Below are 17,633 nucleotides of genomic sequence, written 5' to 3'. Positions count from 1 at the left end.
CTCGATGAATAACAGTCTACCTAGGCTTGGCAACTTATAATTTTCATGTTTTTTGCACAAACTGAGGATTCTGCCACTTAGGAGATATTAGCAAAAAAGACATACGGAGGGGAAAGTTGTGTTACTTTTCCCTTCTTATCTTAAATCTTTCATCAACAATCTGAATAAATGCAATGACACCCAACTTTTATAAAACTGATCATTGATAAACCTCAATAATTAGCCTTTATGAAAGATGATGGAAAGTAATCACAAGATCAAATCAATTTAGAGAAATAATGAAAATAAGTTGAAAGCTTTAAGAATTTAAAAACACTTTTCTTACAAATATATAACATAAATAAAATAAATAGATGCATACATATATTTTACAATATTGAGATCGTACTGTTTATACTACTTTATATCCTTTGGCCTTGACACTGGCTTTCTCTCTGCCTGAGACTACTGTCCACATCTCCACGTGGCTAACTGCCTCTCTACCAGTCTTTGCTCCAACACTGCCTTCACTATGAGGTCTACTTTGGTTTATCCCATTTAAAAACTGTAGTTCAGGACCTCCCTGGTGGCGCAGTGGTTGAGAGTCCGCCTGCCGATGCACGGGACACGGGTTCGTGCCCCGGTCCGGGAAGATCCCACGTGCCGCGTAGCGGCTGGGCCCGTGAGCCATGGCCGCTGAGCCTGCGCGTCCGGAGCCTGTGCTCCGCAACGGCAGAGGCCACAACAGTGAGAGGCCCGCGTACCCCCAAAATAAAAAAAAAAGAAACTGAACAGGACAATGGGAATCATGTGTCTGGGATGGGAGTGAACTACAGTTTTGTTTGTTTTTTTGGCTGTAGCACTTATTTTCTAACATACTATATAATTCTTTATTTATTAAGCTTGTTATTTACTGTCGCTCTCTTCACCCCTTCCCCACTGGAATGTAAACTTTTTTCTTTGGCTGCGTTGAGTCTTCGTTGCTGCTCGCAGGTTTTCCCTAGTTGCGGCGAGCGGGGGCTACTCTTCATTGCGGTGCGCGGGCTTCTCACTGCAGTGGCTCCTCTTGCTGAGGAGCACGGGCTCTAGGTGCACGGGCTTCAGTAGTTGTGGTACGTGGGCTCAGTAGTTGTGGCTCACGGGCTCTAGAGCGCAGGCTCAATAGTTGTGGCACACGGGCTTAGCTGCTCCGCGGTATGTGAGATCTTCCTGGACCAGGGCTTGAACCTGTGTCCCCTGCATTGGCAGGCAGATTCTTAACCACTGCGCCACCAGGAAAATCCCTGGAATGTAAATTCTTTGAGGGCAAATAAATTCTATTTTCCCCACTGACGATAGTGCCTAGCACATACTAGGTACTTGATAAATATTTGTTGCATTAATTAATAAACTGCAAATTCTCTCTACATTGTATTGTATTTTTCAAGTCTCTAAAAATTCTTCCAAACCTTCACACTTAATTGCTTGCATAATAGTCTTTCACCTAGGTATAGCTTATTTAATAATCACTCTCAAATACTGAACATTTACATTGTTTCCCGTATTTACTATTATAAATAGTTCTTTGATAAACATACTTGTGCATAAGTACATGTACCTTTTATTATTTCCTCAGGAATAAATCTATTTCCTTAAGATAAATCTATCACTAGAACTAGAATTTCTGCAAAGCAGTTACATATATTCTTGGAGCTCTTAATACACATCACCAACTCACTTCCAAAAAGTTTATACCAATTGATGCTACCGTTAGTAGCATGAGTACCTCTAACTAAATCTTTATCAGTATCAAATTTTACCTTTAAAATACCATCTTTAAACATTTTTGTGCCAATCTTCGCATTTTAAAGTAAACTTAGGATTTTCAGATGTTGATGAAATTCTCCATGTAAATCACAGATCTCCACATGGAGTAAAAATAGAGAAGAAATTAGAAATCCCAATGGCTTGTCCATTCCAATCAAACAATGTAAAATGGGTGAGATTATCCCAACACCAGACAACCATTAGGTGAGATGGGGGAGCAGTGTTCACTTTGGTTTAGACAATTACAAACCAAGTTTGTTCTTAGAAGACTGAATATGATTAGTGATAACATGAACATTTAGTCTTTAACTCAGATATGCTTTTCAGAGTCCTCTAAAGTTCTCCCTAAATACCGACCCATTCAGTCTCACAGCAATGCAGAAAGAGAATGAAGTTTTTCCAGGGACTGCCTAATCCAATACTAAAGCCAGTTCTGTTCTCTAGTACTAGGATCCCTGCTTCTAATTCCTGTTCACTGACTGTAGTCCCAGTCACTGGGCACTGCGCTGACAAGGTTTGTGAAATAATCCTTTCAGTCTTTAGTGAGGCCCAAATTAGAAGCCAGGAAATAGCTGTCTGAAAATTTAGTCACAAACTTACACTTCTACATTTGTGAGACAAATCGTGGGAAAATATGTGAGGTTCAAATTGGCAGGGAGCAATCAGCTTCTTCCTTTTTCCATAAGTAAAGACTAACACACAATTTTTTATAAATCTTTTCTCTAAATGGAAGGAAAAAATGGCCCCTTAGTACTGTGTTCGGCACTTAATAGACATTATTTCAACTTCACAGTCTCATGAGGGAGACATAATTATTATGTCCATTTTATAGATATGGGAACTGAGGCTTAATGAGTTAAGGAACACTCTGAAGTCACACGGCCAATGAACAGCAAGGCCAGGATTCGAGCAGAGCCTCAAAGCCTGCACTGTTTTCATTGTACTGCTCTGCTTGATTATAGATATCATTGGTTTGAGAGCAGAATTCTGCACCAGGGATTAGTAACCAAAAGCCTATGGGTAACTGCACCATGGGGAAATGTGTTTCTTATGGTTGCCCACTTCTTGCTCCTTGGGGACCTAGTATCTTAGTAACGGCTAAAATATTAACTGGCTATGAAAATGTTACCTAGCATGGTTTAATTTGTGATCCCTACAGAAGATACTTGAGGGTGAAAGAATTAAGACTCAAATAAATGGCACTAGGATGGTGAAGTGCAGTGAATGGGGATGGCATTTTGGATGGGGTGCTACTGCCTTTTCCGAAGGTAAGCTCTAAGCAAGGAGTGGGTCTGGAGTAGCAGAGAGAGGTAAGAGTTGGTGAGATCCAGGGGAAGGAAGAATACCATTCCCCATGTTTGTTCTCTCTGGCCTAGAGCCTGCTGTGTAGAAAAGCTTGTCTCCAGGGTGCCTCTAGAACTGACTTCCAGCTGTAAGCATCAACTTGGACACACTGGATGTTTAAGTGCTGAAAGACTTTTCTACCAGCTAAAAGTAAGCTCTACCCAAGTCCTGAGCCACCGAGTGTCCCCAGGATACACGCTCATGCCCAGCACAGCAGCGGGCCTCCAGGACCTGTCCTGGTGTCAACCATTCTCACCATCAGTGGCCACGCTGCAGGGCTCGTTATTTATCTTGAACATCACTCTTGGGGGCTCTCATGGAATATATGATGAGGGCTTCCAGCCTCTCTGGTCAGCTCATGAAGGCATGGGTAAGAAAGAGGCATGAGGAGACCTTCAACCAAGTCAAGAAGGAGCCCCAGCTAAAGCCCTCCTGTATTATGTGGGAAGGATCAAATGAAGGCGACCTCAGAATACTCAAGTTTAAAAACAAAAGCAAAGGGGCTTCCCTGGTGGCGCAGTGGTTAAGAATCTGCCTTCCAATGCAGGGGACATGGGTTCAAGCCCTGGTCCGGGAAGATCCCACATGCCGTGCAGCAACTAAGCCCGTGCGCCACAGCTATTGAGCCTGCGCTCTAGAGCCCACAAGCCACAACTACTGAGACCACAAGCCACAACTACTGAAGCCCGCGCGTCTAGAGCCCGTGCTCCACAACAAGAGAAGCCACCGCAATGAGAAGCCCGCACACCACAACAAAGAGTAGCCCCTGCTCGTTGCAACTAGAGAAAGCCTGTGTGTAGCAACGAAGACCCAATGCAGCCAAAAATAAATAAATTAAATAAATAAATTAAAAAACAACAACAACAACAACAAAAGCAGAACAAAACCATACTCTGAACCTGTTAAACCACATCTTCGGGCAGGTGCAACTCCCAGGTCAGGTTTAAGAGCACTGAAATCCCTCCTTGTGAACCAGCCCAGTTGTTTCCTTCTCTGGACAAGAGTGCGCTTCTCAGGCAGGTCGGCCTCACCAAAGAAAAACACACTGCAGCCAGGAACACGCTGGACCAGATTCTCAGCAAGGTCTATGGACAGTGGGAAATTTTAACAAAATTAAATTAAAATCAGGCCTAATGAAAGAAAATAAAGCACATAATTTTCTTTATTTTATTGTGGTAAAATATATTTAACACAAAATTTACCATTCTAACCATTTCTAAGTGTACAGTTCAGTAGCATTAAGTGCGTTCCCATCACTGTTACAACCATCACCACTAAAGCATGTAATTCACACAAATTTTAAAAATCGAAGTTTGAGCATAATTAATTTTCCCTTGAAGTTAGTCTCATAATAAAAAGTTTGTCTATGTACAAGGAGGCTAGAATTTCTAAGCCATTATGAATCTAATTCCATAAGGAAAATTCATCACTAAGATTAATAAAATTGGTACCTTCAATTTTTTAACTATTTTATAACAGCCCCAAATTATGTATACTGTTAGGAGAAAGAAAAAGTTAAGAATACAGGGGCCAGATCTGCATTGTCCAATATGGTAACCCTTAGCTACACAATTCCATTAAATTTTAATTTTAATTTTAATTAATTAAATGAAATGCAATAAAAGTTAGTTTTTTCAGTTGCATGAGCCACATTTCAAGTGCTCAATAACCACATGTGGCCAGTGGTCTTCCTATTGGACAGTGCAGATACAGAACATTTCCATCATCACAGAAAGTTCTACTGGATAGTATTGGGTCAGATATTCTGTAAGGAAGCCTAGTATTTAAATATAATTTTATGGAGGCTACTCTCTGAATGACGTTTTTTCATTCTCTTCTGCCATTTTTATATCTAGATTCTGTCTCTGACCTTATCTTTTCAAGGCAGATTACAGAATTACCTTCCTGTTTTTTCTAGAGCACTGCTTTAGGGGACTGCTGTTTGCAGCTGACAGCATGTTTTCATGGCACTAATCACAGTCCCCTGTAAGCAAGGATAGAGATAGCATAAATTTTTTTCTGATGTATAGATGCAGGTATTTGGGAATTGGGGTACTGGCCTGGGACAGCAGGACTGTGGGCCTCCCCTATTTGGAGGCCCATCATGGAACATCAGAGGCTGAGATGGGGCCTTTAGCCCCATAAGCACAGGAAACCTCTCCAACTACAATTCTGAAGGTTGGTTATTTGTTTGTTTCTAATGTAGACTGCTATGCTGATGGGAGGGGTGAAATGTGGAGGGCATTAAAAAAATTTTATACCTCTGGGTTGTATGAAGTCTAGGGAAATGTTCTTTTTTAAAAATATTTATTTATTTATTATTAATTTAGTTTGGCTGTACCAGGTCTTAGTTGCAGCCCACGGGATCTTCGTTGAGGCATGTGGGATCTTTAGTTGCAGCATGCACACTCTTAGTTGCGGCACGCATGCAGGATCTAGTTCCCTGACCAGGGATCGAACCAGGCCCCCTGCATTGGGAGTGCAGTCTTACGCACTGGACCACCAGGGAAGTCCCGGAGAAACATTCTTTCTCTGAGTCAGGTAGAGACTCTAGCACTAGAAGCCCGTGATATGTAGACACCACAAAGCCAAGAAAATCTCCCAAATTTACTAAGTGAACTCTACTTCTTTAACACTACTTTAAGACGCTAAAGGACCATGGGCTTCAGGGCGGGGGAGCGGGCAGATGCCAGTGACACAGTTAACAGAGGTTTAGGAATTGTAAAATAATGTTTAGGCAGTTACCTAAGTACTCCTCTGAAATCTGGAATGGCAGAGAGCAGGGGTGGCAGAAGAAAGGGAAAATGGTTTAGGAGACTTAGTCAAGACATCTTAACATCTGACAACTCTCCAAATTGTTTGGGTCACCGTTATCTGCTCCAGCCATAACTTAGAGTGACTCACACTTTGGTTGTCACAGGAGCCTAAGACACAAACTGTGATGCTAAAGCCCCTCCTTCTAAATAGAAATAGTGTGACCTATTTCCTGGCTCTGCTCAGTTCTTGGCCTAGCCAGGCCAGCACCTCCATTTGGAACTACAGTTCTGGAGTATTGCGTAAGTTTATAAAGCCCAGAATGCTGTAAAGGAGGATTCTTGGAGCCTGGTTCTTAAAGGGCAAAGCCGGGGGAGTTATTTGCAGTAGCAACTCCCAGCTGTCAGCAGCTGGGGGGTTGAGGGCAGGGGTACATTTTGGTTTAGTAGAATTAGCATACGCTTTTGAGGCCAGAAGATATTGGTTTGAATACCATTTATGCTCCTTAATACCTGTTTGGGATCTTGAGCAATTTTTTTTGACATCTCTGAGCTTCAAGTTCTTTGTCTGTAAGGTGAAAATGGAAAAAAAAAAAAAAAGCTTCCTCTAAAGCACCAACTCCTTATCTAGAAATCTGGCAATTAAAAGGAATAAAAATAAGCATTTATCCTGCCTTTCCTGTATAAACTGTATTTCAGGGTAGCCAGATAGCCTGAACTGATGAGGGAAAGATTTTTTAATAGAAAAAAATCCAACTAATAAATGTGGAAGAAATGATATGATTAGAAAATCACCATTTTGGAGACCCTAAGAAAATAACTGTTTCAGGCAAAGATCATCAATGGATAAAACCCTCATGAAAAGCCAATTAGGAACAAGGGCAATTCATCTTTGCATCACCAGATGTGAGATAATCAGACATTGTGGCTTCCTGATAGGACATATATGAAGCTCACAGCCCACCTTTGAAGAAGTTTTGCCAAAAAAAAAAAAAAAAAGAACTTCAACCCGATCAAGGGGCTAACTTAAAGTCTGTATGAAATGAGAGGGATAAAGAAACAAATTAAATGACACCACAAGGGAGCAAACAGATGATCCAGAATGTGGAAATTCCATAGGACAACTGACCTAGTTTCTGCAATCAGTGAATTGGAGGAAAAAAGGGGGGCAGGGAACTGGGCTAGATCAAAAGAGACAGAGATACAACCACCACCTCAATATGTGAACCATGTGTAGATCCAGATTCAGACAAGCCCATCATAGAAAGACGTTTGCTTGGGTTATACACTGGATATTAGATGGTACCAAAAAATGATCATTTTGTTGGGTGTGATAATGGCATTGTGGCAATATAAGAAAATGTCCATATTGCTTACAGATATTTTAAATATGCAGGGGTGAAATAATATGATTTTTGGAACTTGCTTTAAAAAACCTTTGATAAAACTAAAGGAAAAAAGAGGGAGATAAAAAGAGAGGAAAGGAGAAAAAATAAAGGAAGTAAAAAAAAAGAGGAGAGGGGGGAAGATGGTGGAAGAGTAAGACACGGAGATCACCTTCCTCCCCACAGATACATCAGAAATACATCTACACGTGGAACAACTCCTGCAGAACACCTACTGAACGCTGGCAGAAGACTTCAGACCTCCCAAAAGGCAAGAAACTCCCCACTTACCTGGGTAGGGCAAAAGAAAAAAGAATAAACAGAGACAAAAGAATAGGGATGGGACCTGCACCAGTGGGAGGGAGCTGTGAAGGAGGAAAGGTTTCCACACACTAGGAAGCCCCTTCGCGGGCAGAGACTGCGGGTGTTGGAGGGGGGAAGCTTCGGAGCCACGGAGGAGAGCACAGCACAGCAACAGGGGTGCGGAGGGCAAAGCGGAGAGATTCCCACACAGAGGATCGGTGCCAACCCGCACTCACCAGCCACTCACCAGCCCGAGAGGTTTATCTGCTCAACCGCCGGGGCGGGAGGGGCTGGGAGTTGAGGCTCGGGCTTCGGTCGGAGCGCTGGGAGAGGACTGGGGTTGGCGGCATGAACACAGCCTGCAGGGGGTTAGTGCGCCACGGCTGGCCGGGAGGGAGTCCGGGGTAAAGTCGGGACCTGCCGAAGAGGCAAGAGACTTTTTCTTCCCTCTGTTTCCTAGTGCGCGAGGAGAGGGGATTCAGAACGCTGCTTAAAGGAGCTCCAGAGACGGGTGCGAGCCGCGGCTAACAGCGCAGATCCCAGAGCTAGGCCATGAGATGCTAAGGCTGCTGCTGCCGCCACCAAGAAGCCTGTGTGTGACCACAGGTCACTATCCACACCCCACTTCCGGGAGCCTGTGCAACCCGCCACTGCCAGAGTCCCGGGATCCAGGGACAACTTCCCCGGGAGAACGCACGGCGCGCCTCAGGTTGGTGCAACGTCATGCCGGCCTCTGTGCTGCAGGCTCGCCCCGCACTCTGTGCCCCTCCCTCCCCCTGGCCTGAGTGAGCCAGAGCCCCCGAATCAGCTGCTCCTTTAACCCAGTCCTGTCTGAGCGAAGAACAGACTCCCTCAGGCGACCTACATGCAGAGGCGGAGCCAAATCCAAAGCTGAGCCCCGGGAGCTGTGAGAACAAAGAAGAGAAAGGGAAATCTCTCCCAGCAGCCTCAGAAGCAGTGGATTAAATCTCCACAATCAACTTGATGTACCTGCATCTGTGGAATACATGAAAAGACAACGAATCATCCCAAATTGAGGAGGTGGACTTTGAGAGCAAGATTTATTATTTTTTCCCCTTTTCCTCTTTTTGTGAGCGTGTATGTGTATGCTTCTGTGTGATATTTTGTCTGTATAGCTTTGCTTTCACCATTTGTCCTACAGTTCCATCCGTCCGTTTTTTTTTTGTTGTTGTTTTTTTGGGTTTTTTTATTTAAAAATTTTTTTTTCTTAATAATTATTTTTTATTTTAATAAATTTATTTTATTTTATCTTACTTTATTTTATTTTCTTTTATCCTCCTTCTTACTTTCTACTTTTGCTCCCTTTTATTCTGAGCCGTGTGGATGACAGGCTCTTGGTGTTGCAGCCAGGAGTCAGTGCAGTGCCTCCGAGGTGGGAGAGCCAACTTCAGGACACTGGTCCACAAGAGACCTCCCAGCTCCACATAATATCAAACAGCAAAAATCTCCCAGAGATCTCCATCTCAACACCAACACCCAGCTTCACTCAAAGACCAGCAAGCTACAGTGCTGGACACCCTATGCCAAACAACTGGCAAGACAGGAACACAACCCCATCCATTAGCAGAGAGGCTGCCTAAAATCATAATAAGGTCACAGACACCCCAAAACACAACACCAGACATGGACTTGCCCACCAGAAAGACAAGATCCAGCCTCATCCACCAGAACACAGGCACTAGTCCCCTCCACCAGGAAGCATACACAAACCACTGAACCAACCTTAGCCACTGGAGACAGACACCAAAAACAACGGGAACTGCGAACTTGCAGCCTGCAAAAAGGAGACCCCAAACACAGTAAGTTAAGCAAAATGAGAAGACAGAGAAACACACAGCAGATGAAGGAACAAGGTAAAAACCCACCAGACCTAACAAATGAAGAGGAAATAGGCAGTCTACCTGAAAAAGAATTCAGAATAATGATAGTAAAGATGATCCAAAATCCTGGAAATAGAATAGAGAAAATGCAAGAAACATTTAACAAGGACCTAGAAGAACTAAAGATGAAACAAGCAATGACGAACAACACAATAAATGAAATTAAAAATACTCTAGAAGGGATCAATAGCACAATAACTGAGGCAGAAGAACGGATAAGTGACCTGGAAGATAAAATAGTGGAAATAGCTACTGCAGACCAGAATAAAGAAAAAAGAATGAAAAGAACTGAGGACAGTCTCAGAGACCTCTGGGACAACATTAAATGCACCAATATTCGAATCATAGGGGTTCCAGAAGAAGAAGAGAAAAAGAAAGGGACTGAGAAAATATTTGAAGAGATTATAGTTGAAAACTTCCCTAATATGGGAAAGGAAATAGTTAATCAAGTCCAGGAAGCACAGAGAGTCCCATACAGGATAAATCCAAGGAGAAACACGCCAAGACACATATTAATCAAACTGTCAAAAATTAAATACAAAGAAAACATATTAAAAGCAGCAAGGGAAAAACAACAAATAGCACACAAGGGAATCCCCATTAGGTTAACAGCTGATCTTTCAGCAGAAACTCTGCAAGCCAGAAGGGACTGGCAGGACATATTTCAAGTGATGAAGGAGAAAAACCTACAACCAAGATTACTCTACCCAGCAAGGATCTCACTCAGATTTAATGGAGAAATTAAAACCTTTACAGACAAGCAAAAGCTGAGAGAGTTCAGCACCACCAAACCAGCTTTACAACAAATGCTAAAGAATCTTCTCTAGGCAAGAAACACAAGAGAAGGAAAAGACCTACAATAACAAACCCAAAACAATTGACAAAATGGGAATAGAAACATACATATCGATAATTACCTCGAATGTAAATGGATTAAATGCTCCCACCAAAAGCCACAGACTGGCTGAATGGATACAAAAACAAGACCCATATATATGCTGTCTACAAGAGACCCACTTCAGACCTAGAGACACATACACACTGAAAGTGAGGGGATGGAAAAAGATATTCCATACAAATGGAAACCAAAAGAAAGCTGGAGTAGCAATTATCATATCAGACAAAATAGACTTTAAATAAAGACTATTAGAAGAGACAAAGGAGGACACTACATAATGATCAAGGGATCCATCCAAGAAGAAGATATAACAATTGTAAATATTTATGCATCCAACATAAGAGCACCTCAATACATAAGGCAAATACTAACAGCCATAAAAGGGGAAATCGACTGTAACACATTCATAGTAGGGAACTTTAACACCCCACTTTCACCAATGGACAGATCATCCAAAATGAAAATAAATAAGGAAACACAAGCTTTCAATGATACATTAAACAAGATGGACTTAATTGATATAGGACATTTCATCCAACAACAACAGAATACACATTTTTCTCAAGTGCTCATGGAACAGTCTCCAGGATAAATCATATCTTGGGTCACAAATCAAGCCTTGGTAAATTTAGAGGAAACGGAAATCATATCAATATCTTTACTGACGACATTGCTATGAGACTAGATATCAATTACAGGAAAAGATCTATAAAAAATACAAACACATGGAGTTTAAACAATACACTACTTAATAACGAACTGATCACTGAAGAAATCAAAGATGAAATCAAAAAATACCTAGAAACAAATGACAATGGAGACACGATGACCCAAAACCTATGGGATGCAGCAAAAGCAGTTCTAAGAGGAGGGTTTATAGCAATGCAATCCTACCTTAAGAAACAGGAAACATCTCGAATAAACAACCTAACCTTGCACCTAAAGCTATTAGAGAAAGAAGAACAAACCTTGCACCTAAAGCTATTAGAGAAAGAAGAACAAAAAAACCCCAAAGTTAAAAGAAGGAAAGAAATCATAAAGATCAGATAAGAAATAAATGAAAAAGAAATGAAGGAAACGATAGCAAAGATCAATAAAACTAAAGCTGGTTCTTTGAGAAGATAAACAAAATTGATAAACCATTAGCCAGACTCATCGAGAAAAAAAGGGAGAAGACTCAAATCAACAGAATTAGAAATGAAAAAGGAGAAGCAACAACTGACACTGCAGAAATACAAAAGATCATGAGAGATTACTACAAGCAACTCTATGCCAATAAAATGGACAACCTGGAAGAAATGCACAGATTCTTAGAAATGCACAACCTGCCAAGACTGAATCAGGAAGAAATAGAAAAGATGAACAGACCAATCACAAGCACTGAAATTGAAACTGTGATTAAAAATCTTCCAACAAACAAAAGCCCAGGAACAGATGGCTTCAAAGGCGAATTCTATCAAACATTTAGATGAGGGCTAACACCTATCCTTCTCAAACTCTTCCAAAATATAGAAGAGGGAGGAACACTCCCAAACTCATTCTACGAGGCCACCATCACCCTGATACCAAAACCAGACAAGGATGTCACAAAGAAAGAAAACTACAGGCTAATATCACTGATGAACATAGATGCAAAAATCCTCAACAAAATACTAGCAAACAGAATCCAACAGACATTAAAAGCATCATACACCATGATCAAGTGGGGTTTATTCCAGGAATGCAGGGATTCTTCAATATACGCAAATCAATCAATGTGCTACACCATATTAACAAACTGAAGGAGAAAAACCATATGGTCATCTCAATAGATGCAGAGAAAGCTTTCCACAAAATTCAGCACCCACGTAGGATAAAAACTCTTCAGAATGTAGGCATAGAGGGAACTTTCCTCAACATAATAAAGGCCATATATGACAAACCCACAGCCAACATGTCCTCAATGGTGAAAAACTGAAAGCATTTCCACTAAGATCAGGAACAAGACAAGGTTGCCCACTCTCACCACTCTTATTCAACATAGTTTTGGAACTTTTAGCCACAGCAATCAGAGAAGAAAAGGAAATAAAAGGAATCCAAATCGGAAAAGAAGTAAAGCTGTCACTGTTTGCAGATGACATGATACTATACACAGAGAATCCTAAAGATGCTACCAGAAAACCACAAGGGCTAATCAATGAATTTGGTAAAGTAGCAGAATACAAAATTAATGCACAGAAATCTCTGGCATTCCTATACACTAGTGATGAAAAATCTGAAAGTGAAAACAAGAAAACACTCCCATTTTCCACTGCAACAAAAAGAATAAAATATCTAGGAATAAACCTACCTAAGGAGACAAAAGACCTGTATGCAGAAAATTATAAGACACTGATGAAAGAAATTAAAGATGATACAAATAGATGGAGAGATATACCATGTTTTTGGATTGGAAGAATCAACATTGTGAAAATGACTCTACTACCCAAAGCAGTCTATAGATTCACTGCAATCCCTATCAAACTACCAATGGCATTTTTCACAGAACTAGAACCAAAAATTTCACAATTTGTATGGAAACACAAAAGACCCCGAATAGCCAGAGCAATCTTGAGAACGAAAAACGGAGCTGGAGGAATCAGGCTCCCTGACTTCAGACTATACTACAAAGCTACTAATCAAAACAGCATGATACTGGCACAAAAACAGAAATATAGACCAATGGAACAGGATAGAAAGCCCAGAGATAAACCCACGCACATATGGCCACCTTATCTTTGATAAAAGAGGCAGGAATGTATAGTGGAGAAAGGACAGCCTCTTCAATAAGTGGTGCTGGGAAAACTAGACAGGTACATGTAAAAGTATGAGATTAGAACACTCCCTAATACCATACACAAAAATAAGCTCAAAATGGATTAAAGACCTAAATGTAAGGCCAGAAACTATCAAACTCTTAGAGGAAAACATAGGCAGAACACTCTATGACATAAATCACAGCAAGATCCTTTTTGACCCACCTCCTAGAGAAATGGAAATAAAAACAAAAATAAACAAATGGGACCTAATGAAACTTCAAAGCTTTTGCACAGCAAAGGAAACCATAAACAAGACCAAAAGACAACCCTCAGAATAGGAGAATATTTGCTAATGAAGCAACTGACAAAGGATTAATCTCCAAAATTTATAAGCAGCTCATGCAGCTCAATAACAAAAAAACAAACAACCCAATCCAAAAATGGGCAGAAGACCTAAATAGACATTTCTCCAAAGAAGATATACAGACTGCCAACAAACACATGAAAGAATGCTCAACATCATTAATCATTAGAGAAATGCAAATCAAAACTACAATGAGATATCATCTCACACCAGTCAGAATGGCCATCATCAAAAAATCTAGAAACAATAAATGCTGGAGAGGGTGTGGAGAAAAGGGAACACTCTTGCACTGCTGGTGGGAATGTGAATTGGTACAGCCACTATGGAGAACAGTATGGAGGTTCCTTAAAAAACTACAAATAGAACTACCATATGACCCAGCAATCCCACTACTGGGCATATACCCTGAGAAAACCATAATTCAAAAAGAGTCATGTACCAAAATGTTCATTGCAGCTCTATTTACAATAGCCAGGACATGGAAGCAACCTAAGTGTCCATCAACAGATGAATGGATAAAGAAGATGTGGCACATATATACAATGGAATATTACTCAGCCATAAAAAGAAATGAAATTGAGTTATTTGTAGTGAGGTGGATGGACCTAGAGTCTGTCATACAGAGTGAAGTAAGTCAGAAAGAGAAAGACAAATACTGTATGCTAACACATATATATGGAATCTAAGAAAAGAAAATGTCATGAAGAACCTAGGGATAGGACAGGAATAAAGACACAGACCTACTAGAGCATGGACTTGAGGATATTGGGGAGGGGGAAGGGTAAGCTGTGACAAAGTGAGAGAGTGGCATGGACATACATACACTACCAAACGTAAAACAGATAGCTAGTGGGAAGCAGCCGCATAGCACAGGGAGATCAGCCCGGTGCTTTGTGACCACCTAGATGGGTGGGATAGGGAGGGTGGGAGGGAGGGAGACGCAAGAGGGAAGAGATATGGGAACATGTGTATATGTATAACTGATGCACTTTGTTATAAAGCAGAAACTAACACACCATTATAAAGCAATTATACTCCAATGAAGATGTAAAATAAAATAAAATAATAAATAAATAAATAATAAAAGAAAAAAGAAAGAAAAGAAACCACCTCATAGAATGGATACAGAGATTAAGATTAGATAAACTAAGAAAAGCATCTAGCACAATGCCTGGTGCACAGTAGCCAGGGTATGTTGCTTCCTTTCCCTTCTGTGAGCCTACACCACTGTTCTAAATTCTGAAAATTCTGAATACCTTCCTGGACTGGTGTGTCCCTACTTACTAGAAATCCCCATATATTTTAACAACACTTCTCTTCCATTATCTCTTCTATACCAATTCATGGTAGAAGGAATCAAATTTAATTTTTACTCTCCAATGAAGAAAAAAAGATATTTCATTATTCTCATACAATGAAAAGACCACCAAAGCCAAAATGATATTTAGCAATAGAGACAGCACATTATACTCTTCATACTCAAGGAAATATCTTTTATGTTTCTAATGATTGCAAGCCAAGGGCCCAAGGTAGGTATTTGTAATGTAGCTGAAGAGTAAAATTCAGACTGCCTGCATTTCAAAGAAATGTCTCAAATTTAGTCAGAAGAATAGTTACTAGCAAGCTATTTTATTTGTTATATAAATTGCATTCAAAAAAGCTGGTTTTAATTGTATAATTTTATTTTCACAATTAATCTATGTAAAAATTATCCCCTGTACTGTAATTTCAAATGCTCACATCATACAAACAAACAGGCCTGTTAAAGGAGATAAAAATTTTGAATCTTCAAGGTCAAGTCTCACAGTTTTCAGATAAGTGACATTATTATTTAAAGCAACAGTTCTGTGTGCATTTCCCATAAAGCGATTGTTCCCTCGACAGTGAAGTCAAGCATTTCCAGAGCAGGAACTTTTCACATTTTCAATGAGTCCCAAGAAACCAGAATTTCTGAGCTTATCCCTGCTTTGTCATTGTGCTCCCCCTCCACTGAAATTCATTTCTCCCTCTCATGTTCATGTAGTATTTTACAGCTTTTATGAATAGAATATCAAATCTAATCTACTTGTATTATATAGTTAATCATGGACTTTTGTTTCTCCACCTAGGTTTCAAACTCCTAAAACCATCAACATTTGTTAAGGTGAATGAATTGAATTTGGTTCCTAAGCACTTTGCAGATGCTGGACGCTGCAAACCTGAAATAGCAGCATCCATTCCAAACCTACACAGGAGAGTAAGGGGTCACTATGCTAACAAAAGGAGAACAGGGTTTAAGACCAGCAGGTGTACGACGTACCCCTAGTGAGAAACCATGCAATCAATTTCCCATCACCGGCATCATGTTTTATGAACTCTTCTCCAGCCCCCAGCTGTCAGAGTCACCTGCAGCTGTGGTCTACCTGAGACAATAAGTAATGTCAGACAGGAAAAATATGCGAATCACCTTGTGCTGACAGAGTATGATGTCATCATGCCGGCTTGAAACAGGTAAAGCAGCTTCCTAAATTGCTATTAAAGGACAAATATTTTCTAGTTTTTCTTCCATTCTTGACAAGTTTTCCCCACCACTATTATTAGCACTTCTGATCTTTCCATTTTCACAAGTCATATTCTAAAAAGGCTAATTTAATGACAATATTTTTTTAATATAATTTAACCTTTATGGTTGGCTGATTACGTGTACTCGAAAATGATTTTTAGTCATTTCTATACATGTATATCTATCACTTTCAGCCTTAACTTTAGAGACTTCTATGAGTTTGCTTATTCCTCTTTGCAAAAGGAGGATCAGCACAATGAGACAGGAAAGTTCAAGCTTCATATCCTCAACACAAATGTTTGTTTCTGAGCCTGTAACAGACCTAACTATGGCCGAAATGTAGTATTATATTGAGAATGTACAATATTTAAGACAGTATTTAAGAATCTCCTTCATTAAATGTATTTGTCTGCCTTACGCTAACACGCACCTCATGTCTACAGAGGTATTTGATATCATTCTTTCCCCTTCTGCTTTTGTTTCTTTCAGAAGCATTTTAGGACTACTGGTATAAATGGAGTTGAGATTTAACTGTTAAACAGAACTGCATTTCAGCAGCTCAAGGAACATAACTGATATGCTTGGTTCTGTTACACTTTTGATAGCAGTCAAAATGCACAGCTAGGAAAAGCCTCAAGCCTGTCATTCCCTTTCCTCTAGGAATAAATTCTATTTCCCCTGGCCCGTGGTATGAAAGTGTAGCTTATTATTATTTTTTTAAACCAGAACTCTAATGATACTCAAAAAACTCTACTGACACATTCTCATAAGTACATACATACCAATCAAAAAGGGTATTTTTCAACCCCATCACCTCATACTCAACAAAAAGCAAAGGGAAAAAAGCACAGAATCTAAAAATTAAACTGGGTGCTAGACTTGAAATCTTAGAAGCATCCTCTAGTTTTAGTATAGCTCTCTTAATATAGCCAAGTTTTTTGTTTAGTTGATTTTTTTATTTATGTATTTTTTAATGAAAAGGAAAAATAAGATCCTCTACCAGAAGCCATAAAAATCTCTCAGATGATAACACAGATAGCCCTAAAAGTTTTTGCCTAAATTCATACACATACCTAAAATAAAACTGGCTGATTAATCTTGCTACAGTACTCTGAAAAGGAAGACATTTGAAAATACAGTGTAGTTGTGATGCTGCACTGCCTCTAATTAAGTGCAGACTAGGAAAAATTATTCTTAGTTTAGTCTATGGAAGGGAGGTGGTGGAAATTTCTCTTTGCAATTCAAAATTATTTTAAAGATGGAGTGTTTCTTTTCCAATGTCTTCATTAAACAGAGCTGTTAAGAATTGTCTCCCAACCATCCCCAAAGAGCACAAAGCTACCCAGTATTCACCCCATATGCTCGGCTTTGAAGTGTGAAGCTGTGACCATCCTACCAGACTCTTACGCCACCATCAAAGCCATCTCATTACGCCCAGCGCTAAGAGTTAAAGCACGGGGCCTTAACCACTCCAACACACACACTGCATTAACAAAGTAACCGCAATATTCCTCCCCCACATGGCTAGAACTTGAAGAAATTTTTACCATATGTACACATGCACGAGATACGAAAATTTAT

General features: G+C 40.2%; 1 protein-coding gene across 12 annotated transcripts in view; it reads right to left on the bottom strand.

Moving 5' to 3' along the window:
- FTCDNL1 (formiminotransferase cyclodeaminase N-terminal like) overlaps positions 1-17,633 on the bottom strand; it is a 94,738-nt gene that overhangs the window by 8,597 nt on the left and 68,508 nt on the right. For 11 of the 12 annotated variants that reach the window (XM_067741075.1, XM_067741073.1, XM_067741072.1 and 8 more), the window contains one exon: positions 4,029-4,214. In XM_067741075.1, the coding sequence (XP_067597176.1) occupies positions 4,029-4,214 (186 nt within the window). Of the gene's footprint in view, positions 1-4,021; positions 4,215-17,633 lie in introns of all 12 variants that reach the window. The other variant, XM_067741080.1, reaches the window with a different exon arrangement.

This window comes from Pseudorca crassidens, chromosome 6 (assembly GCF_039906515.1).
Source record: "Pseudorca crassidens isolate mPseCra1 chromosome 6, mPseCra1.hap1, whole genome shotgun sequence".
Taxonomy (NCBI): domain Eukaryota; kingdom Metazoa; phylum Chordata; class Mammalia; order Artiodactyla; family Delphinidae; genus Pseudorca; species Pseudorca crassidens.
Note: the sequence above shows the minus strand (reverse complement) of the source record. Positions and strands in the feature narration are given on the sequence as shown.